The sequence below is a fragment of the Ailuropoda melanoleuca genome, chromosome 2, assembly GCF_002007445.2.
Source record: "Ailuropoda melanoleuca isolate Jingjing chromosome 2, ASM200744v2, whole genome shotgun sequence".
NCBI classification, from domain to species: domain Eukaryota; kingdom Metazoa; phylum Chordata; class Mammalia; order Carnivora; family Ursidae; genus Ailuropoda; species Ailuropoda melanoleuca.
The window spans coordinates 149,209,765-149,233,563 of record NC_048219.1 but is presented as its reverse complement, the minus strand read 5'-3'; the positions used below and the strand labels follow the sequence as shown (position 1 = coordinate 149,233,563).

Here is a 23,799-nt window from a genome sequence, read left to right as displayed (position 1 = left end):
GAAGTTGGCAGTAGCCATAACTTCTCAAAAGTGCCTCTTCTTTTTCTTGCCTGTCATGAGATATCAAGGTCATGAAATACTGATGTGCACACTTCCTGATCTTTAGTCTCTAAGATATTCAAGTCACGGTGAAGTAACTAACTGTTCCTCCCTTAGCAATCCTTGTGACCCAGAGCTGTAAATTCTCCAGTCTAGATAGGAAATGACAACTCTTCCATTGTAGTGACTTTAAAAATTGTCAAAATTGTTTGCAGTTTCTACCAGTTGAATATTTTTTAAAGTTTTAATTGTATGTCCTTCAGAATTATATCAGTTTGAAAATCTCTTAGTTATTATATATAAGTTAGAATTATAATATTCTGAATAGTAGAACTCAAAAGTAAATCATCATAACGCACTCTGGGTGTAGTACATCTTATTTGTAATATTCCTAATTGAAAATAAATTAGCTTAATTTGCTAGTTTTTCTCAACTTTTTAAAACCCATACCCCACCCTTTCAGAAGATTTTAGAAGGTTGTGTTTTCTGTAGCTTGTATTTCAAAGGAATATTTCTCCAAATACAAAATTATAAAACAATAAAAACAACATGTCCATGCATATGTGCATAAATGCACGCGCGCACACACACACACAACACATATATTCTGTAATTACTCTTGCCCAGCTGAGAATTGCTATGCTTAGAGGGTTTTTAAAAGCTTAACTCAGTTGTTCATTGATTCATTTTAGAAAAAATGAAAAACAGAAAAGAAACAGGAGGTTTATGCTAAGAGAAAGTTATTGTCAAGGGCATTTATAAGAAAACAATAAAGGGCTATCAATAGCCAAAACTAAGGATTCCAATTTTCTGAAGCTCCAAATCCTTTAAATAAATAATACAGGGTAAAGCATCTCACCATTGGCAATTATCCTAATTGATCTTTTATTGCGGTGCCAACTGTATTAAAAATAACAGAAAAGATAAACTTGTGACAAATATATCTAACACTGAGCTTTTCTTGAATTAAATAAAACTTAGGCATGACAAATCACACAATGTTTGTAGTGGCTTATTTAACGTAAAGTTAGAATAACTTCAGCTGTATTTTCACTCAGTTGATTAAGATAATACAGTATATTATCTTGGTATCTTAATACACTGGTATGTTTTTACTTTCTTTTCTATTATTATCATTACTGCCTCTTGCTAATAGTGACTATTTTTTGAGCTCTTACCATATGCTAGGGAGTATACTAAATATCCTTATGTTACTATACCTTATTAACCTCCCATAATAAACCAAAGAGGTAGGTACTGACATTATTTTCAGGAGAGTGAGGCTAAAACAAGTAAGAAAGTGGCAGAGCTAAGCCAGGAACTGAGGCCTGTCTGCCTCTAGGTTGGACCTCTTAACGCTTACTTATGTTCCTCTACTCACTTCTGTTGTGTATATTTTTAGCAATATTTTCTTGAAAAATAAATGAATATACATGTCAGTGATTTTTAGCAAATTCAGTACCGACTCAAACATGCAGGACAGATCACATGAAGACTTAACTTGCTTTATACAACCTGGTCTCAAACTCAGTGTTCAGACTAGAATGATACTGAAAGGGACACTTGTTGGCAAAATGTGATATTTAATCCAGTTCTATCAACTACTATAATGCACAGATTTGAAGAAGAAAACAATGTTCTCAGAGCAGAAAAGTAGGGTTCAAGAAATCTCTCAGTAAGGAAATAATCTCTAGGCCTTGAAGGGAAAGAGGTGAAAAAAGAAGAGAAAAGCAGAAAGAAATGCTGAAATTGAGAACATACTATAAAAGAAATCTGTATTGCTCAATAGGTGTCTGTGGTTAGGATTTTTCCATCATAGAGGTATTTCCTCACCAAATGACTTAATTCAGGCTATTCCTAATTCCTGCAACTGTCTCTTCCTCTGTTCCTTTTATTTTTATTAGTTGGAGAGTATAAAGAAATTTGCTTTGTTGCTGGCTTTGCTATAATTCAGCTAATTCATAAACCAAGAGATAGTGTAGATAGACTGTTGTCAGTTTTGCTGATGTTCCATATTGTGTTCCAGATTGGTTTTAATGAAGCCAGGCATTCTGTTACTTGGATTTCTTAAAAAATAATAATAATAATAAAAATAGGGAGAATTTATTTAGGGGCAGACACAAATCCAGAACCTTTGGAAGGTTAAACCTATTTTGAAAAACTGTCCCCAGGGGCGCCTGGGTGGCTCAGTCGTTAAGCATCTACCTTCGGCTCAGGGCGTGAACCTGGAGTTCTGGGATCGAGCCCCACGTCAGGCTCTTCCGCTGGGAGCCTGCTTCTTCCTCTCCCACTCCCCCTGCTTGTGTTCCCTCTCTTGCTGGCTGTCTCTCTCTCTGTCAGATGAATAAATAAAAAAGTCTTTAAAAAAAAAAAAAGAAAAACTGTCCCCAGAATCATGAGTGATAATCACAAGTGTGTTCTATAACTCACATAATTTCTGATAATGGATGAAGTTTCCTTCACTGCTGTTGTGCATTTTTACAAATAATTCCTGCCAACTGTGTATCTAGAGTCTGAAAAGGTAGAACATTTCACAAGAGATGAACTGTTTCATTCATTTCCCTTTCCATTATGGGCATTACAGGCACAATGGACCAAGTAAAGACTCTTCCGGGAAATTAATATCTACTCTAAAAAATGGTTAGGATTACACCTGACTGATCCGTGATATTATTTATGTTCTGCTTTTAGCTTCTTATACAGCAGTGAAAGATAACAATAACAATAAAAAATTGTACCAAAATAAAAATTCTCCTTTGTGAATCTTGAGAAACCTGATTAAAATGCTAGCAAAGTTAGCAAATTAGCAAATAGCAAAATAAGGCCATATAAAAATCAACTTTGTCACTAGTGCCTTGTCCTCAACAGTTATTCACTCGATGTGTGTTAAGTGAATTTATGTTGAGATTTCAGAAAATATAGTAAAAATATGAATGTTCAACATTTGTCATTAAATGCTTGTCTGTGTTCAAGAGTAAAAGAGAACCAGTTTGTGCCTGTACGTGCTAATTTGTGTTCATGCTAAATATTCAGCCATGGTCAGTTTGGTGTTTTGTCAGACAGCAAGAGTGCTTGCCAGCACCAGAGAAGAACAGGGGATGGGAAGGACAGCAAAGTGCCTGTCTTAAGTGCTTCTCACCCATGGACAAGCCCCTTGGAGATGGTAGTGAACCATAAACGATCAAAGAAACATTTATAGGAAATTCTTTTGAGAAGGCTGGGTTATAAGCAGTGCTGCTTTGCTGCCAACAGAGTAAGCAATGATCTAGCAAGAGAGAGGCTCTCGCCCCTCCTCTGTGCAGCATGACATCATCATGGCTTTGGTCAGTTGAGGACCCCAATAGCAAGGGAGCACTGTAGCCTCCAGTAAAGAGAAAAGATCAACTATTGTGAAGATATATGAATAGCTCTTGAGGACTTTCCAAGTAAATACTCTTCTAGGAAGACGATATTCTTCAGCAGTCCTGAGGAGGTGATGGAAAAAGATAAAAGAAAAAAAAAGTCTATCATTAATATAATCCCATTTATCTTCATAGGCTGAGGAGGCCTGGGTAATACATATAATTAATATAATATGATATGATATAATTGATTTGCAAAACCTTAAGGAATTTTTTTTAACCTCAGGACTGGAGAAATAATAAAAGGAATTACTTGAGATGTACCAAACAAAACCATGAATCATCTGTGGATGAATATACTAAACAACTCAGAAACATGAATAACATATTACAGTGTGTTTGACACAGTTGTGATTGTTTTTATTCACTAATCCCTTCCCAAAAGGAATGGTAAATTTCTCCAAACACCACTGAATGGAACAAATACCACACTTTAGAGCTCCTGTCCTCTTTCTACGGTAGCATCTCCAGAACTAGTTCATTCCTTTTCGGGTCTCATCCTTGCTCTTGAGTGGCAGAGTTCAGAAGCACTCAGACTGTCTGCATTTGCTCAATGTCCAGTCAACATAGTATAAAGACTTATCACCTGCTATCATTAACAGCAGAATAGCTCTCTGCTTATGCTATTATTTTTTTTTTAAAGATTTTATTTATTTATGTGACAGACAGCCAGCGAGAGAGAGAACACAGCAGGGGAGTGGGAGGGGAAGAAGCAGGCTCCCAGCGGAGGAGCCCATGTGGGACTTGATCCCGGAACGCCCTGAGCCGAAGGCAGACGCTTAATGACTGCGCTACCCAGGTGCCCACTGCTTATGCTGTTATTGTTGCCAACAGGCCCGTCTTGACAATTGTGCGTTTGCACATGGCCTTAGGTAGTTCCCCCCTTATGTGCTGTGCTTATCTTTGTTCTCAATTTTGAACTTTGGGCTGTAATGAAAAGTTTCCTGAAGGAAGCCTCTAAAGTGACATCTCCTTGGAGATAAAAAGTCCTTTTCCTGCTTATCAAATTTCTCCCTTCAAAGCATTTGGCATACAGGCAGTAAGATCTGCTACTCTAATCCTTGTTAGTAAAAGTACAGTTCATAGACTCGCAGCATCAGTGTCACCTTGGGAGCTTCTAGAAACACAAAAATTTGGACCCCAGAAATAGGACCGAGGCCTACTCAGTCAGAACCTTCGTATCTACAAGATCTGTGGTGATTTGATTTCTATGCATATGAAAGTTTGCAAAGCATTGCTCTGAGTGGTAGTCCCTGAGCAAAAATTTTTGCCCCAAAGAACAAAATGTCTTTTGTATTGTTTTGAACACAATGTGCACCCTTCGCAAAGTAGGAGAATCAAGGGTCTTTTGTCAATCCCTGGATCTACTGCTTGGAAGATGATGAAGATGAAAAATTCAGGCCCGGATCTATAAATTCATGTTCTCTCTTCCAAATAAAGCGTAATTTGCCAAACCTCATTACCTGTCACCCTGTTTCTACCCATCATGACCACCATCACCACCACCACAAACCTTATTGAGCTGTGCCAAGCACCGTGCTAAGTGCATTTACATTTGTCTAACAACTCTTTAAAGAGGCACTAGTATCACCATCACAGTTCTATGTAGCAGAGTTTTAAGGCCAGCTTGAGTCTTAACCACTAGAAAGGTATACATCCTTGTCAAGTCACTGATGACTTGAATCTCACATATTCTAAATCGCCTTGCTTAAAACATTTTGTTAACCTTTTCTAGTAATCTAGTAACTTGTTTTCTGAGGAAGTGCCTGTAGAAATATAATGTTTAACCTTTTATTTCACAAAAACACTCCTTATGACTAGCTGTAAGCTTACACTGGAAGAAAATAGGTGTTTTATTAATATGTGCATTTGTTTTGAAAAAAGAGTAGCATTTACATTCCTATATCACATGAAGCAAAATATGTGACATTTAGCCCTATTTTTAAATGCAGAAAATCATAAAGAGGTTAACTTTGTAAAGTGTGTTACACCGCTAAATTGCTTTCTTAGGAAAACTAAGATTTATGCACATTAGAATTAAGAACAGAAAATTTAGCATAAAACATGAATCTCTGTTTTAAAACATTATCATCGTTACTGATGCTAAGCCTACCATTTGAGTGTCCAAGTTGAGTATACTTGTCATTCGATACTATTTTTATTGATTCCATAAAAGTGTATTTATGACACCAAGATTGATTCAAGGAACATTTTTATAAATCTAAATCAATATGGGCATCATAACAACAGAATGTAGGTTTTCCAAAAACCACAAGAACATACAAGTATTTAAAAAGTGCATGCTTTCTCTGTAGTTGTATGGTCCTCACGTAAGTAGTATAAAATAACTTCTCAAGTTTCCTTTTTCTCCTTAGCTTACAGATAAACCACTTATTTCCCTTAAAATATTTCATCACTACTTCAAATATTTTTATTTCTAAAATAAAGCAACATTCTTTTCTCAGTTCCAGTTCTAAGTCATTCTGAAGAGTTACTCTTCAAAATGCATTTTTCATATCATTCCAACTCAACATTACCTACAATATCCTTAATATGTTTTTCTATCCATTTGAAGAACCCATTGGATTTTTTAAAAATGGACAAAAAGGAAACAATCTAATTCCTAAATGTATTGATTCCTTCAAAGGTCTAAACAATGTACTTGCTTACTTGTCTTTAGAATGTGCTTTTATTCATTCTTTATATATCCATCTTCATAAGCCCAGAGCCTTGCAAAGGGTGGGTATCCAGCAAACTTTTTTTTTTTCCAATATTTTATTTTGAGAGAGCGAGAGCATGCGTGAGAGGACATGAGTCAGGGGAGGCACCAAGGGAGAGGGAAAGGAAGAAGCAGACTCCCCGCTGAGCACGGAGCCCAACAGACTTCAGGGCAATCCCAGGACCCCTGAGATCATGACCTAAGCTGAAGTCAGATGCTTAATCCACTGAACCACCCAGGCGCCCCTCCAGCAAACTATTATAAAGTGAGTCAACCCTCTAAGTAAGCTAATCATTGTTCATAAGATTTAGTCTCCTTTGGGCTACCTGAAGACCCTTGTGAAGGAAATGGACACTGTTTGTTTGATATGTTTGAGTACATTTCTAATTTATAGCTAAGCACACTGACATTCTGTATGTAAGCTATTACTCAGTGAGAAAGAGCATCATTTGTCAAAATGAGAACAAAGTAAATAAGGTAAAGGACTGGATTTAACAGTAATAAACAAATAAAAAAAACAGGAGAGGAGCTATTAATTAGATATGACATCTTAACTTTCTCCATTTAGAATGCAGCCAGGATAAGTGCAAATTAAATCATTTCAACATTTATAAAAGATTCAATAATCAGTCATACGTAACTTATTACAACTTAGATCCTCAGCTTTAATTACAAGATAGAATATTTCCTCTTGCCACTTCTTGGAAGCTATCAATTCTTCTTTTCCAGGAGAGGAAAACAGAAAAAAGGAGAGCCTTTGCTTTGGTTTTGTATTCTGCTTTCGGTAGCACCACATTCCCATGTGGACAAGTGAGGAGCATGGGCAGTGCACCATCTCTTCAGGAACCCCCCAAACAGACTCTCTATTATTTTCCATGTACTTTACTGCATCCTTATTGTCCTCTAAAAAAAGTTGAAGTGTGTTGTAAACCTAAACTGCTCTAAAAACATAGTGTTTTTTTTAGAAGTTGAAGATGGCCAGCTGAACAAATAGTCTTAACTGATGTAATGCATATTTTAAATGTTACTGAAATTCAGTCGAACATTTGTAGAGGAACAATATGTACTCAGGTCTGATCACCTGCCCAGTTTTTTCCATGGTATATCATTCATGGTGACTCCCACATTCCAAACCATCATTTCAAGATTTTTTTTCTTCTGTGCCTTCTTTCTTCAGGCTCTTAGCACATGTGCAAGCTACAGACAGCTTGGGTACTTAAAAACAGTTCTTAATCATGCACATAGGAACTCAAACTCAATTTATACATTCTGAATAACCTTTACTAATATTCTTGATTATTTGAACCCCATCCTTTCCACTTCCCATTTTTTAAGACTTTACACAAACCACATTCTTCTTGGTAAAGACTTCTCTGACCACCCAGGCTACACTCTCTCAAATTCTTTTTATGATTCTTCTTAATATTTTTTCATTTGGTACTTGTAAACTTACCCATATAAAAAAAGATGCCTTGTTCTCTCTCTCATTCATTTCTACATAGCAGGAGCTAGCATGGTGGCTTTTAAACACAAAGGTTTAAAATGGAGAGAAGGATGAAACTCTAATACTGAAGTTCACTTTATTTCATTTATATACTCTCTAGTGTATAGTCTTCTCTAAATGATTTGCCCATTGACTTAGTCTATTACTGCAACTATTAATCTCTAATTTTGATTATCAAACTCCAGGTATCTTGTATTGTTAGAAATGAACTGTTAAGTGGCTACAAAGCTGAACAGTTAAGATCATCGATGCCTGTATTACGTTTAACATGGGGTCACTGGTTTACATGTATCATTACTATTATTAGAATCAACTAAGTTGAATAATTTGACCAGAGAATAAAATAATACTTTAATGTCTGTTCTTTGGAGTTTAATAGTACATTTTAAAGGAAAGTTTTATTCAGCTTCAGATGGTAATAATTAGGACCAAAAAACTAGATGAGACCAAGAGGAATCAGTACAAGCTCTTTCTCCAGGGTGGTCTGGTCTTAACTGTATTTTTCAAAGCATCATAGAAGCCTCTTCGGGAAAAGAGAATATCAACCTATTAGGTTATATCTAATTCTTTTGGACCTTATTTGTTACTTATCAAATCTAATCCAGATTCTTCACATTGTAAAGAAAAGAAACTATTAAAAAGATGTTAGGCAAAATAAATACTTTATTGTTTTATTTTTAGAAATCAGCCTTTGTGTGATAATTCAAACATTTATAAACCTTTTAGATATTCTTTCAAAGAATACTGTTAACATCTCAACCACTTTTGATTAAAATTTCACACAAAGAAATATAATAGCTGAAAATTATAAATGCTAAAGGAATAATTCTGATAAATTTGGTTGTTACTTTACACATTTATTTAATATATACAAAACCAAATAGGAAACCACCTTCCTTTCCCCTCCCCCCCAAAAACAAACAGTTCTCACTGGTTAAAACTGAATTAAAACCATCTATTATGAGGAGAACAAATCTAAATTACTTCCATTCTGAAAAACAAAACCAGCTTACTCATTTCTATCCATTCAAGTCAGAGGTCCCATTATTTTGGCAATACTCTACTATTTAGTCTAGAAGAAGAAGAAACATCTCCTTATAATATAAGAAGTCTGGACAATGCAAGAAGTATAGTGTTTAACATAAGGCATGTTTCCAAAAGAAAAATACTACATAAGCTATAATAAAATTACATTTGTCTTGGTAAAGTAACAATGCTTACAGTGTAAGAACATTAAGTAGTTGTAGGTAACCTCATACAATTCTATCCTACTGCTATTAGTAACCTCCTCAAGAATTAAGAGCAATTTTTACAACAGAACAATTTTTCTCCTTGGAAGTGACACTAATTAACAGCAGTGGAGGGAAAATCATTGGTTGCTTCAAGCTCTCAAAAAATGAATCAGTTATTGCACAGTAAATACCTCATAGAGGTCAGTGTTTTAAGAAGTTAGTCTGAAGAAATATGTTATTTATAAGTTGGTTAAGTCTGGAAGTTTTCAAGTTTTAAAATTAATTCTACATAGGGAATCAATTGGAAAATATTGACATACAAATAAATATTAGGCTTTTCAAATGGCTACAGTTTTGGTAGTTTAGAAAAGAAAAAAAGACAGCAAAGTGCCTAAATTTCTATGTATGTTTTTAAAAAAGGTATGTATAGAAGAAATAAACATTGTACACTGTATACAGTAGCCCAGCTCAGCAGCAAGTATCTTCTGAAGCACAAGTAACACCTCCACCAGTGTATATCATTGATAACTCCAACATCACACAGCCAATAGGATCCATGCTAAACTTAAAAAAGAAAGAGAAGTGAGCATTAAACATCTTTCAAATATTAGTGTTAAAAGTTCTTTAAAAGGAGGATAAGAATCTTCTCTAAAAATATATATATACAAATAACATCCTTCTTTATATATTATGATATGATTAGATGTGGACCTATGGAATACTTAATTTTTTTAAAGATTTTATTTATTTGAGAGGGAGGAAGAGAGAGCGAGCAAGTGAGAGCACAAGAACAGGGGATGGAGAAGCAGACTCCCCACTGAGCAGGGAGCCAGATGCAGGACTCAGTCCCAGGACACTGGGATCATGACCTGAGCCAAAGGTAGATGCTTAACTGATTGAGACACCCCGGTGCCCCAGGATACTTTTCTTTAAAAGACAAAAAAATTAAGAAAGATACTAATAATTTGTGATTAATTCTCAATCTTGGTCCATAAGTTGTACATCTGAAACACCATTATAACCAATGGCATCAAAATAATGCTCAGGTTTACAAGCTCTGATTTCTTCAATTCCAGTATTTATTTGCTATAATGAAATTTCAGTAAAATAACATACTATTGATAATCCCTTGGAGGTAAATATGAGATTTGACTTGTACTTCCAATGGGGCTGTGTGAGTTTTTCACACTGCAGGATAACCTATTATATACATTCTAAAAATTAAAAATTAGTCAGAGAAACAGTCCTGGGTACTAAGAAAACAAAGCATTAAAAACCAAGTAGTTATTTACATTTAGCAAACCAAAAAAATTCAGAAAAATTTACCTATAAATTCCATTTAATGACCATCTTGCTTAGAAGTAGATGCTTTACTTGAAGATACTGCTGCCAAAAGTCCACTTACAATTTCCCGTCTGATTTCACCAACAATAGACTCTTTAATCTAGAATGGAAAAAGAGAAAAATAAGAATTTAACAAAATGACTATAATCTACTTTTTCTGTTTTCAGAAAAACAAAAACAGCATTTAATTCCTACAATCAGCTAAGCCATAGAGAAACCCTCATGTAAACCCTCATGAAATATAGAGAGGTAGTGAGGAATCATGTCCATCTATCCTCAAACCCAGGTCAGTATATGGTCTGGTGTAACTCAGATAATTCCATTATAAAATAACATCACAATTCTTGAGAACATTAAAAATGTTATTTTATAAACTAAAAAACTTCATTTGCTTCAGGACACAAAGTAACCCAGAAGAACTGATTAAATGTTAGATTTACTTTTATGTTTTTATTAATGTCTATTTTTGTATGGTCATCGATAGTTTACTTAGTGTTCTTATTGTTAAGAAAACTCAGTAGGAGCAAACTAATGTATCAGTATACTGCTTCTTTATACCAACTGAAAACAAAGTATCTAAAGAAGTTATATATTATTCAAACCTAACATGCACATTTTAAGTGGAAAGAAAAAATAATTTGGTACAATTTATTTTAAAACATGAAAAACATCCTCTAAACAACCACAAACTCTTAAGAAATGTTTTTCTTTCGTGGTATGGTAGAGGTTTGTAACCTGTCTGAAAATTTTGCTTCAGATAAGGATATACAATCTTATTTTATTGTTGGAAAAGGCAAACAGACTTAGGGGCAATGATAATTCCATCAAGATTTTCTTTTCCAGATGCCCAGACACTACACATGCCTGTCCACGCCTTTTTCTCTCTAATGATACAGCATCACCTCCAAATAGCTCTTTGTGAAGGCTTTAAATGTGGATTTCCTGAAATAAACTGATAATGTCTTCCCAAATTAGAACTTGAGACACTTTCAACCAGCTTTTTAAAATTCTACATTTCCACAGTTTCCTGTCAGCCTGATCTATTTCCTAAAATTTTCCTAAGTACATCCTGAACACATCTCAATTGAAGTCTTTCCAAAAATGGCTCTGTATTAATCTGTCATGCAAAACTGGTACATAATACATAGATTTATACAGAAGTATTCACAGAAACAAATGCTCCTTAGCTACCAACCATCTGTATTGGAATATATTTAAATAAATACAAACTTCTCCTTTTATGTTGTACCAGTTTTTCTAAATTTTAAACATCAGGAAAAGTTTTTGACTTTCATAGTACTTCAGATTTATTTTTAAATGAATGTGTTGGATACAAATATTATGAAAGTCAGAATCTCTTAGCCACAATGTATTACAAGCACAAACACAGTGTGTTGAATCAGAACCTCTGCAAATCTGTATTTACAGAAGACAATGAGTAGTATAGTCTTCCCAGTCCTGTTATTCCATGAAATATGGCAATTTTATTAACTTTCATCATTCTTTATCATTCAAAAAATAAAACAGAAGCCAAAAAGTATTCTCTGCAAACCAAAACTGTGTGCCAACATTTTTTGAGGGAACAGACATTACTGGAATAAAGCATAAAAGAAGCGTGTCCAAGGAGGATGTTATAATCTAGATGGGCAAAAAATGAATACTGTTTCATAAAATTTTAAGAGGAAAAATAATGTATTAATTCAGTAAAACATAAGAAAGAGAATAAGAGACCATTATGGGCTACAAGAGGAAAAAGTAAAAACTTCTCAGAGAATGACAGACCTTAAAATCATAGGTCATGAAAAATAAGGGCAACTTCAGGTCACAGTGAGGAGAGAAAACTGCAGCAGGAGCACCTTTGGATGAGAGGGGAGCAAGAAGGAGAGTCACTAACAGATTGTTCCCACCAGGGAAAAGGAGCCTGGAATACGAAGGGTGAGGTCAAATGGGGTGTGCTGTGCTGTGAGCTACTTCAGGGAGAGAACTGGGTCTCACTTATCAATGTATCCTGGCATAAAGTAAGTGCTTGATAAATGTCTGAACACAGTGCACTAATGAGAGAGAGAGAAGCGACACAGAGTGAAGGTATGAGAGGGAGAGAGACACAGTATCTGACACAGAAAGTAGAAAAACAAAAGATTATAGACAGACTAGCAGTGAAAACAATAAAATGCCTTTAATAATTTATTGAAGGAATAAACGTAGGGAAAAATAAATTAGCTTCCAAGTCTTGCATGCTACAGGGAGGATGGAAGGATTAGGAGTTAGAAAACTCTAATGGGATGGATGGGAAAACTGCCCTTACGGCACATTTTCCAAAAAGTGGTAAGACTGAACACATACTTGAGTGAAATTAAGAAAAGAATGCTCATTGGCAAGAGAAGCAGACTGTTGCAAGTCTGAAGTGTGGGGTAAAAGGCATCTACTCGCTGATGACTTTGTGGCAGCGGTTAGAGCAAGTGATCACTGAAAGAAATTGTAGTAAGAACACAGACAAGCTATGTATTTACCAAAATACATGTTTAAAGCATGTCAGATGGACTGTAATAAAAATACTAAAAGGCATGAATCAAGCCTAGGAAATTCATTAAACAAAAAAGAACTCTCTAAAAAAGAAAAGCAATCTATGTTTATTCTTTGATGTTTAATTCTGTTGATTTGCTTCTATGGCACATGCTCATTTATTCTATTAAGTAATCTTTTTAAGTAATTGTAAACAGTTTCAGGCCACTGATTACATGCATCACAGACCACCTGGACAAATTCTAAGAGTGTAATTTTTCCCCACTACAACATATACAATCTGTGCAAAAGTGCGTTACCTTTAATCTGACAAAAGCTTTGTTATGGAATGAGTATATTAAACATTTGTCTGAAAGGACTTTCAGAGTTCTCTTTCAAAAGAATTCTACTGTATTAACACATTATAATGAGAGCATACTTTTTCAAAGCTTCACAAACGGTAAAATGATGAGAACAAAAACCTGACAGACATCATTGTTTTCATGCACCCATGAGTGCAGTAAGAAAACTTCCCTGAACGGGTCTGCCAAACATGCTTAATCCTCACCTGCAAAACGTTCAACCAAGGCTTAAATCCTGCCATCCTGAGGAGTGGCTTTGTTAATGGTGTCAGGGGCACAGAATTTACTGGAAAGGCAGAGTCTAATTTAATTTTCTTGGTAACTGATATAATAGCTTTAACAAGCTATTTATTTAGTACCATGTGTATTTAAGCAAAAAGATTATGGATTTGAAATGAATGGCATCAAGACTAATCTGAATTTTATATATTTTGTAAACAAAATTTAACACAACACCCTTATAACTGAGCTAAGATAGTATCAACACACTATTTTTTTCAATTATAAATGGCACTGGACTAACTTATCTAATAATGTATATTTTTTTAAGTGCTTCAAAATAGTTTATTTTCTTAAGTACATCAAAATTCCTCTCAACACCTTGTTTCACCTATATGTTTTGCTTGCTAAGTCCTTATCTGTAAACAGCAAAAGGGTAAATGTTAGGCCCAACTTCCTCCAAACCATGCCAAATGTTGAATTAGGGAATTTCTAATGAACAGGTTTAGTTACAAATTCAGAAAAATTCCTCAAACATCTGCCTTGCATGTCCATTTAAATGTCTTCAAAATTATAAAATCTTTCTTATTTTATGGGAGGTTCTACGTAAATTATCAAATATTTCTCTAGGACCAAGAAACAACCATCTTTTCTGTATGCTATGTTCTATCAGCCAAAGAATCAAAATGTTCTGGTCTAGGAATGCTTTACTCCTCGGAAATTACTCACAGCATAAATCAGGCCACCTATTAACAACTTTAAAAATGAGGACCTAAGTGTGCATTACGGGAATATTTACGTCAAACAAGCAAAATTAAGTCGAGTTTTCAAGGGAAACTTTCAAACTAAAGCAAGCTAAAGGGAGCAAAAATATCACATTTCTAGGGGAAGAAAAATGTACCTTAAAACTTACTTCTTCATATAAAACTTCTTAATATACAGTGTGGAGAAAATTACTTAATTTCATGTAAAAATTAATCTTTGATATAAAACATATAAATAAAAATGGATTATAATCATCTGCACCTAACTGAGCAAGATGGACATACAGAGCCTGCTACACATTAGCTGGCTACATACAATCAACTTAAAAAATTACATTTGTAGAACAAATAAATTTATAGAATTAAGACCTTTTAAACTTTAAACTGGTAATTCAAGTCATGAAAAGAAATTATAAACATGTAGTCTCTTCTGCTATAATGCTGGTTTTGAAAATGTAAATTTGTCTCAACATGACTGAAATATTAGGAAACAACTTGAGTATAATATAAATTTCACATCTGCTTATGTGCAGCTTCATCTATAAGAATTACTGGGTGAATGCGATTAACTGCATTCGGCTGAACCTAGGAACACAGTACCAAAATATCTACCAGCTTTCTCAGTTCACTGCATCATGAGCCACACCTACTCACATCTGGTATTAAAACTTTCTGCTGGATTTCATCTTACTCTTCTCTGTTACCTCGCCATAATTCACAAGCTGCAACCCTTCCAAAGCCCAGTTCCACAAGCAAATTTCAGGTATTTTTCAAGGTCAAGTACCATATATACTGCAGTATTTATGTGTTTCTTAACCATTTAACATGTGTAAGATTGTGTTATTTTTGTTAGGTTTCCATCCTCTTTTAAATATGTCGCTTACAAAGTTTTGGTTATGCTTCTAATCCTATTTCCCCCGTAAGCTCTGTGGTTATTACTGTACCAACGTGCACAGCACAACAATTTTTAGGAATGGGTATATATATATATACATTCCCCATAGTAAAACTGTATTTATTTTTACTGTACTTCTCAAGCTACTGTTATGTAGCTATGAATGACGGCACCTCATACACATGAATTAATCTCTGGACCCAGAGGATCAATGGCCCTTTGAGAGAAGATTCTGGTCTGCTGCCACCATTCTTGATCTAAAACCACTACAAATTTGTTCTATATTACTCACAAATTAATTTCAAAAATACATTAGGTTCATATAGCTGCATTTATTGGAAATATGCAGATTAAAAATAGGGAGCCACTAACCCTAATTTCTCTGGCCTATTTTGACCGTTTCCATTTCTAAATTCTTGAATACATTATACTACATGTTTTTCTGTGTAATTTTTTGACTGTTTCCTGAATTAGTCTTATTTACCTTTCTACTAGTCTTTAAACTTAAGGATTTCATGTCTTATATGTATTTTTCTTTTATATCTTACAGAGCAACATACTCATTAAGACTCTTATGAAGTGAATTTTTTTTTTTTTAAATGTACAGGATATCCCTCTTTTTAACCAATGGAAAGATTCTTTCTCATCATGGGTTTTAGTGTCAGTGGGAAAGAGCTACAGATAATTATCGTTCTTCCTTAGTTACTCTTAAGAGAATAGATTAAAAAAAATATATTCAACATCTGTAATTTTTATCCTGTGCAATCTATTACATTTTGTACCCAGACACAGTGCGATTTGGGAAGAAAAGGAAAAAATTAAAAAGCTATCAAAAATTTTGATCTTACTCTCACTTTGTAAAATATATTTATTCCTTCTTATTGCCTGATCTTAGTGTCCAAAACAGCTATTTTACTAATTTTCTCAATGAAATTTTGACCTGTGACTACTAATCTTCCTAATTTTTTGCAGTCCTTTTGGTAACCTAGAACTATGGTTAAATGCTTCAGGTTTACACATTGCTATCACCCAAGGTAAACCTTTTTCTATCTTTGAACAACTCATGTATCTTCTATTTATCTCCACCACCCATCAAGCCAAATAGATCAAATTCTTTATACTTAATATTTCACACTGGAGTATAGAATCTGCAGAAATGCCATTAGAAACATATCTTAATAGACATGAGCTAGATCAATGGGAAAGCTCTCTGAAAATTTAATTTAAAAGCTCTCTGAAAATTACTGAATACAGTGAATCAAAGGAATATCTTATAAATAACGTTCAAATAAAACCTCCTGCAAAGCATACTGCCAAATAAATAAGCATAGATTTTACTCACCTCCCGTATGACTTGCTGCAACTCATCTTGCTCCACATTTTTATGCATTTCCTCAGCAGCTGGCATTAATGGGATTTTTCCACTCCCTTCTTCCACTTGAGATTTAGGTCCTACAGCCTCCAAGGCTTCTTCAGCTGCTCCAACTTCCCCAGAACTTTCCACATCTGGAGGTGTCTGCACAGAGCCCGTTCTAGAAGGAGCAGTGGGTGTTAGAGCCACTGATGCTCGGAATACTTTCTTGCTTGGTACCAGATGGGTCTTGGGTTTGCCCACTGAGTCACCAGAAGGTATTCCAGTTCTTCTATTATCATGAGATGGACCAGAACATACAGAGGATGACTCTGATGTTGCTTGGGAGAAAATTGATTCTGAGCTTTCTCCAGGAGGAATTTCAAATCCCATTTCTCCAAGTCCCATGCCCAATTCAGACTTCAGATAGGACTGTTCCCGCATCAGTTCAGTGACCTGGAAGTCAGAAAAATTGCATTTCTTCTCTCTTGAAATTAAGACTAGTGGTTAAAAGATTAAAATTCTAGTTGTGATTACTGCCAAAAATCACTTAACTTGTAAAGACATGATTCTAATTCACTCATTTAATAACTACTCAATTTCATTGCAAAAACAGGAAAATGTAAATTCATGGTGAGACAAAGCCATAAAATGCATAACTAGACTACATGGTTGGACAAAATTTTACTAGTTACTGCATGGGTATCCAAATTACTTGTTAATGAATAGTAACTAGTGAAAAACAAAATAGCTAATCATAATGTTTTGGCACCTAAATTAACCAGTTTCTTTAAAATATAGTAAAAATCAGACTTTTGTTCAAAAAGTAGTCATCTTACAAATCCAACTACCTAAAGGACCTGGAAACAGACTGTGAAAGCACATTTCCTCTGCAGCATAAATGAAATACTTTTTATATTTATATAAAATATATAAATATTTTATATTTATATTCCTTTACACCATAAAGATAAATCACCATTGCAATTAACTGGCTTTCTAGTGGCCTAAGATGGCAAAAGACTTTCAGAAATGCCAAACTCACTTCCAATCAATTTAGCTACCATCTAATTCTGTATTTAAAAACAAAAACATTTCATCTACACTGGGAAAACTGTGCGTTTATGAAATGTTATTATCATTCCCTTCCCCAGTGATTTGAAAGGAGAGAGGCTTACTGGTTCCATTACATTCAATGGAGAAGGGCATGACAAGTTATCAGCGCTTCTGCCGCCACACATTCCCTGAAAAAATAAGAACAATATAGATGTATGTATGTATGTATAAATTACTTCTTCAAAATGCACGTGTTTCATAATAAAATGAATTGGCTACTTATTGCCCTGAAACATTCTTTTATGTCACAAAGGTCACTCTCAACTGTCATGGGATCCTTTAAAATGTGTTAATTCTGACTGAAGGTTCATAGAAGATGTTTTGATTCTCTGCTGTCACCAACACATATTTCTCAAAATAATGGACTGAAACTTTTTACAGAAAAAGATATTCACCAATGATAAATGATAGTCTTATTGTATGCTACACATATATATGTGTAATATGTATTATTATTCTAGTGATTGTACTCCATATGGGTGCACATACATGTGTGTATGGAGTCATCTACTGTTAACAAAATCAAGTATGTAGTTCAAGTAATAGAAAAGTTCACTATTTCAACATTTCAAAACAATATATTTCACAACTGCAAAGATAACAGCAAAAATAATCAACTGCTGAAGTTTAAATTTCACTCAAAGAAACATCAGAATTTTGAAAAGTGATACAAAAGAAAGAGAAGGTATTTTATTCTCTTGGGTGTTTACATGTTTTCTGCCTTTAAAAAAGATCTCATTTGATTCCTTAAAAAATATAGACTGGCAAAGAATCCAAAATAAAGGAAAAATTTAAAAGAAATAGTTATGTATTCAAAGGCAAGAAGGGGAAAAAAGACTGAGTGAAGTATATATTTACATTCTTGGCAGTTAGTTACAGGCAGTGATTAAAATCTAAATTAGTCACATATTAACCCACTATCATTTTTCCTTTGAAACTCCTAAAACTTTGTATTTCTTTATTGCAAATATTTGTATTTCTCACTTTATTTAAAAAAAATATTAACATTTCTCAGTATATTTCTAAATTTACTAAATATTTAAGAAAAGAATCACAACTTGCACATTCAACTGATCTGTGGGAGAGGTTCCTTATACATTCTGCTTGCCTCAATGCCATTAAAATAAGTTGTTTTAAAATTAAGGCATTGGTCCTAAATTATGTGGAACATGATACATTAAGTCCTAAGTGAAAACCGCTGACAAGCCCCCAGGCACCGTACCATGAGGGCAGAGGAGCGGAAGGGAGAAGGCATGCGCCCGGCACGGAACTGCTCCTCCAGGGCCAGCAGGCGCTCCTCCAGCTGCAGTTCCAGGTCCTGAAGTTCCATGCGGACCGAATTTCTCAAACTCTGAAGCTGATCAACTTCATACCTATTGGTTCGATGACAAGCACAAAGTTGAAAAAAGCAGTTTGGAGATTCACCACTCTCTCACAAGCCATTAGAAGGTACAGAGATGGCCAGTTCTAAAAATTAGCATGACAGCAACTGCCGCAGGTGTGACCAGTAGGACAAATGGTCTTTCTTCCTCTACCCTCTCTCCCAAATATTCCAAACTAAAAAACAGATTACAACCACTGTCTTTCTTAATACATTGAAAGCAGTTTAATTAGTAAAACACTATGCCTAATTTTATTTACAGTGATTTACAAAATAAAAGTACACAACACTAGACATAAAACCAAGCTTTAAAAAAAAGGTGACAATGCTTTTTTGGAATGAAAAATATTTTGAGTTACATGAAGACAAAAAAAAACCTTTTACCTTTCCTCCTCGGTCATATGGTGATAAACCATGGTTTGCTGACGCAGCATTGCCAACTCTAAATCCATCATTTGCGTTCTAAATAAATTCAGGCTCCGCCTCATTACCTGGAGCTCCTGAAAAGTATTCTAAAATACAATATGACAAAATTATACTTCTAAATAATATAATTACTTTGTAACACAAAGATCTAAATAAGAACTTACTTCATATAGAGGTAGAACAGATGATTTCTGAGTACTATATGGAGCAGCAGCAAGATCAGGTCCTCTTGTCATAGGGTACTTTAAAAAGTAAAAGTATGATTACAAATTAAAGTGGTTATTTCCAAATTATCTAAGAGGTTAAAAAGGTAGAATTTGGGGCCTATATGTTTTTCTCTTTGAGGCAAAAACAACCACCACCACCAAAAAAATCCCACTTCACTTTGTAAGCAGGAACCAAATCAGTCCCCAATGCCTCCTAGATTACTCCTATCTGTTTCAGGTATAAGTCAGCCTATTTGAAATGAAGAAGAGGCAAAGAAACATGTATCATTTAAATCTATGTCTTACAGGACTTCCCTCTTGCCTTAAGAAAGTAGAAAAAACAAAACTCAAAAATGTAGAAGTGATAGCAAATTCTGAGATTACAGGAAATTACTGAGCTGGCTGGAGAGGTCGTCATCACACTTACTTGTAGACATTTAAGCACCTACTGTATGTCACTATTTTAGACAGTGAATAAAAAAGACAAAAGGAAGACAAAAAGCATTCCCAGCCTTCAAGTGTTCTCAGTGTAAGAAAAAAAAAAGTGAGAATAAACTTAAAATGTTGGGGGGGGGAGGGGAGTGCTATGACAAAACAGAAAAATCTAGATTAGGTGAATAAATGATCCCAGCACTGGTGACACCTGAACCTGAGCTGAGCCTTAATAGTAAACAGCACTTGGTCAGGCAAAGAAAGGCAAGGGCGGGGCATTCCAGGTTAAAAAACAAAAAATAGTGGCATTTGTAAAAACAGACACCTAGGAATGCACACTTATTTAGAGGCCTGCATGCAGTCCAGCACAGCTGGTGCACACACACACCAAGAATGAGCCTGGAAAGACAGGCAGAGACCAGGTCAAGAGGAGCATCTGTCTCTTGGGGGTGGGGGATGGTGAGAAGATTAATTAGCTGTTACTGATGGGACATCCAAGAGGAGATGACCACATCGAGAACAGAACAACAAGCTGGTCTAGAAAAGTGCACCATTAGGGTGTAGGAGGACAGAGCCCTGGAAACGCCGTATTTCAGATAACTACAGCTGAAAGGTTGGATATCTCGCTCACAGATTAAAGTAACTATACGATGTATAAGGAGAAAGAAGAAATACCCACATTCTGGTTAGACTGGAAATCATTAGGAGACAGTTGTCATGAGGATAAACTCTATATTTAAAAGAAGGTATACTTGGGGCACCTGTGTGGCTCAGTCCGTTAAGTGTCAGGCTCTTAGTTTCGGCTCAGGTCATGATCTCAGGGTCCTAAGATCGAGCCCCACGTTGGGCTCTGTGGGGTCTGCTTGAGATTCTTTCCTTCTCCCTCCTCCTCCCTCCCCTTCTGCCACTCCCCCCATGCTCTCTCTCTCTCTGAAAAATAAATACATAAAATATTTAAAAGAAGGTATACTTTGCTACACATCTTAAGAAGCTGTGACTTGGGATGCCTGGGTGGTTCAGCAGGTTAAGTGTCTGCCTTCGGCTCAGGTTATTACCTGGAGCTCCTGAAAAGATCAAGCCTCCTATCAGGCTTGCTGCTCAACAGGGAGTCTGCTTCTCCCCCTCCCTCTGCCCCTCACCCCCACTCATGCTCTTTCTCTCTCAAATAAATAAAATCTTAAAAAAAAAAAAAAGTTGCAACTTTCATTTTTACTTTCCTAGTGGCTTCCTGTCTATTATGTCATCATAAGAGATCTATTACATACATTCTAAGCTTCCTGACTCTCAGCTGAACACTGTGATCATTACATTACACTGTCATTTTCATTTCCTCAACTGTCTAAATACAAGTAGCTTGGAGAGAGATTTAGAAAGGAAATATGAAATGCAAACCTAAAGACAATTCAGTTATTTTCAAAGCTTTTTTGGGGAATTATTTCCAGCCCACTTAACGTATCTGAGAGCAATAATTTTAAAAGTGACAAGACACACAGACTATTTTTATTCAAATTCACACTTTACCTGTTTTTTTTCTTTTTTGGGGTAGTTCCAGTCTCTGAACCCAGTGGAAGCAGACTCATCTGTGCCAGGAGACCAGCACCAGGAGTCAGGAGATGGAGGGGAAAGCTTAGAGAGCTATGAGCAGAACCAGGAGAACGCACGGCGACACAGAAGCTGAGGGGAGGGAAGCTTAGAAAGGAAAGAGGCGGTAAACACAGTCAAATGGCAGAGAAAAGGAGAGAAAGTATTTGAGAGTGAAGATTTTTTAAATAATAGGGACAACCTCACTAAGGAAAAGACCAGGGAGAAGAGGCTAAAGAAGGGAGGCTATCTAATGAGCAAAATCTCCTCTCCAGAAGGGAGGGAGATTGTGAACAGAGAAATCAAGCTTGTTCAGGACTAATTATAGCTTCTCCCTTGAGACAGGAAGGCAGAGTATAGGAGAAGGGCAGGTACACATAAGTTTAGGCATGTAAGAAAATGAAGCTGAAGTGGATCCTGCCTGATGGGACTTAGCTTCTCAGTGAATTAAGAGGTGCTCAGATCAATAAAAGAAAAAAAGATCTTTTTTCTCATACCTGTGAAAGATTCTGCAGTGAGTTTCTAATATCATGCAATACTCTTCGCAACTGCATTTCGATGGCAGAAGGAGGGTTCACAGAGCACGCTCGGTAAGGGTAGGCAGCATGTCTATGGGAGTTAGGACACCCGAAAGGGGCAGTGAAGGCACTACAGGTGGCGCCTGATATGTTGGGAACACTATGAGTGCTCAGAGTTCTCATGTGCTCACACAGGGGCCTCTCCTGCCACTCGGAGTGGACAGAGTGAAGGGAACAGGTGGACTGAGATACAGGTGCTGGAGCATACAGTGAACAGGCAGGAGTCCTTCGATGATGGCATTCCTCCGACCGGTTCACCCCGCTCTGAGGAGCTTCTTTCTTCACAGATGACGGAGAGATGAAAATAGTGGATTTAACTAAAGACTGACCATCGTGCTCAATCGCCTCTTTTCCTAATTCCTGTTCCTCTTCAGGTGTGTACTTATAGGTGAAGGAAGGTGGACTGCATCTGGTCTCCTTTCCTGGGGACAACTGGACATTGACAGAGGATACAACTCTTACTGGGCTCAATAAGGTGGTTGGCAAAGACTGAGACCTTCTTAGAGGATAGCCAGCTTTTGCAAATAAGTACCTCTGTTTTAAGAGATCTTTCGATTTTATCAAGCTACGTCCTACTCTTTGATGAGACAGACTGCAAACCTTCATTTGAGCTCTTTGCAAAGCTGTATTAACTCTGTCCACAGAAGATGGAGGCCCAGTTGTATTTTCGGAACCCTTCTCACTGCATCTAGCTTCAATAGAAGCCAGTGATTTCAGAATATGGTGTGTGGTATAGTGGGCAAATTCATATTCACTGCTTTTATCCACATCACTTTCAGCACTTGCTTCCCTCAGCAGGTCCACTGGCTGTGCTGGAGACAAATCCTCTCTCATTTCAGTAATTTCAGTAATGCGATCTCCTGTGCTACAGGTGGACTGTGTGTTTCCTGCATTCTCCACAGTCTCATGTTGGGGGAAATCCTGGCTATCTGACCTTTTCTTATCAGCAGCTGTTGCTGCCTTCTCTCTTCCCTTTTGAAGAGGGATGAGAGACTCCTCCTCTGATTCATTAAAATAAGGCTGGTCTTGTGCTGTTGGTGTGACAAGGTCTTCACCAAATGATGTGACTGTTGTCTCACTGTCACAACTATCAGCACTACTCCCCATGGCTTGCAAGGACTCAGGAACCTGAGGAAGGAAAACAGGAAGATGAAAAATTCAAATAAGTATCATTAACAAAAATACCAAACTGATGTGATGCTTCTGTATTTTCAGGGTCTCCCACCTCGGTTAGGGCCCTGGCACTACTCAAAACTGTTTTCACTGCCCCTAATTGGCAACTCCTCCACTTTCCCATAAAGACTATTCCAAATCTTTACTATTTTCCTTAGGTCCCTTTTTCAGCACCCATTTCCTTTTCTTCCAACACATGACACTGAATCACTGAGAAGATGGACAAACGTTTCTTAACTTTCTTCCCCAATAGCTACAAATGTTCCCATATCTTTCCCCACCATTCCTTCCTCTCTATTCTGAAAGAAAACTGTCCTTTTTTTCTAAGCTAATTCTCCAATCTGTGTGTCCAATCACATCCTCTCCAGGACTAGGTTATCTCTTCACAATTTCATCCCAGATTTTCCTGCATCAGACTGTCCTCTTAAGAGCTCTTTCCCTTAGCCAAACAACTTCCCTGAGTCACTCCCACATGAGAAAGACACAAAGACCTATCACTCTTATTTGAAACAGGAGTCAACATTCATATCTCCTCCTCATCACTGTCTCCATTCATGCTTCTGCCTCATTTACT

The 23,799-nt window shown here is 36.1% G+C and overlaps 1 protein-coding gene across 4 annotated transcripts in view; it reads right to left on the bottom strand.

Annotated features, from left to right (window-relative positions):
- Window positions 1-8,308: 8,308 nt before the first annotated feature.
- Window positions 8,309-23,799, bottom strand: part of ITPRID2 (ITPR interacting domain containing 2) — a 37,166-nt gene continuing 21,675 nt past the window's right edge. The window contains exons 11-18 of one of the 4 annotated variants that reach the window (XM_002922272.4): window positions 21,972-23,180; window positions 19,420-19,497; window positions 19,214-19,341; window positions 18,671-18,821; window positions 17,511-17,576; window positions 16,324-16,788; window positions 10,222-10,339; window positions 8,309-9,459 (exon numbers count right to left, since the gene is read on the bottom strand). In XM_002922272.4, the coding sequence (XP_002922318.2) occupies window positions 10,235-10,339; window positions 16,324-16,788; window positions 17,511-17,576; window positions 18,671-18,821; window positions 19,214-19,341; window positions 19,420-19,497; window positions 21,972-23,180 (2,202 nt within the window). In that variant the 3' untranslated portion in view covers window positions 8,309-9,459; window positions 10,222-10,234. The remainder of the gene's footprint in view (window positions 9,460-10,221; window positions 10,340-16,323; window positions 16,789-17,510; window positions 17,577-18,670; window positions 18,822-19,213; window positions 19,342-19,419; window positions 19,498-21,971; window positions 23,181-23,799) is intronic. The other 3 variants (XM_011228745.3, XM_011228746.3, XM_002922271.4) reach the window with 3 other exon arrangements.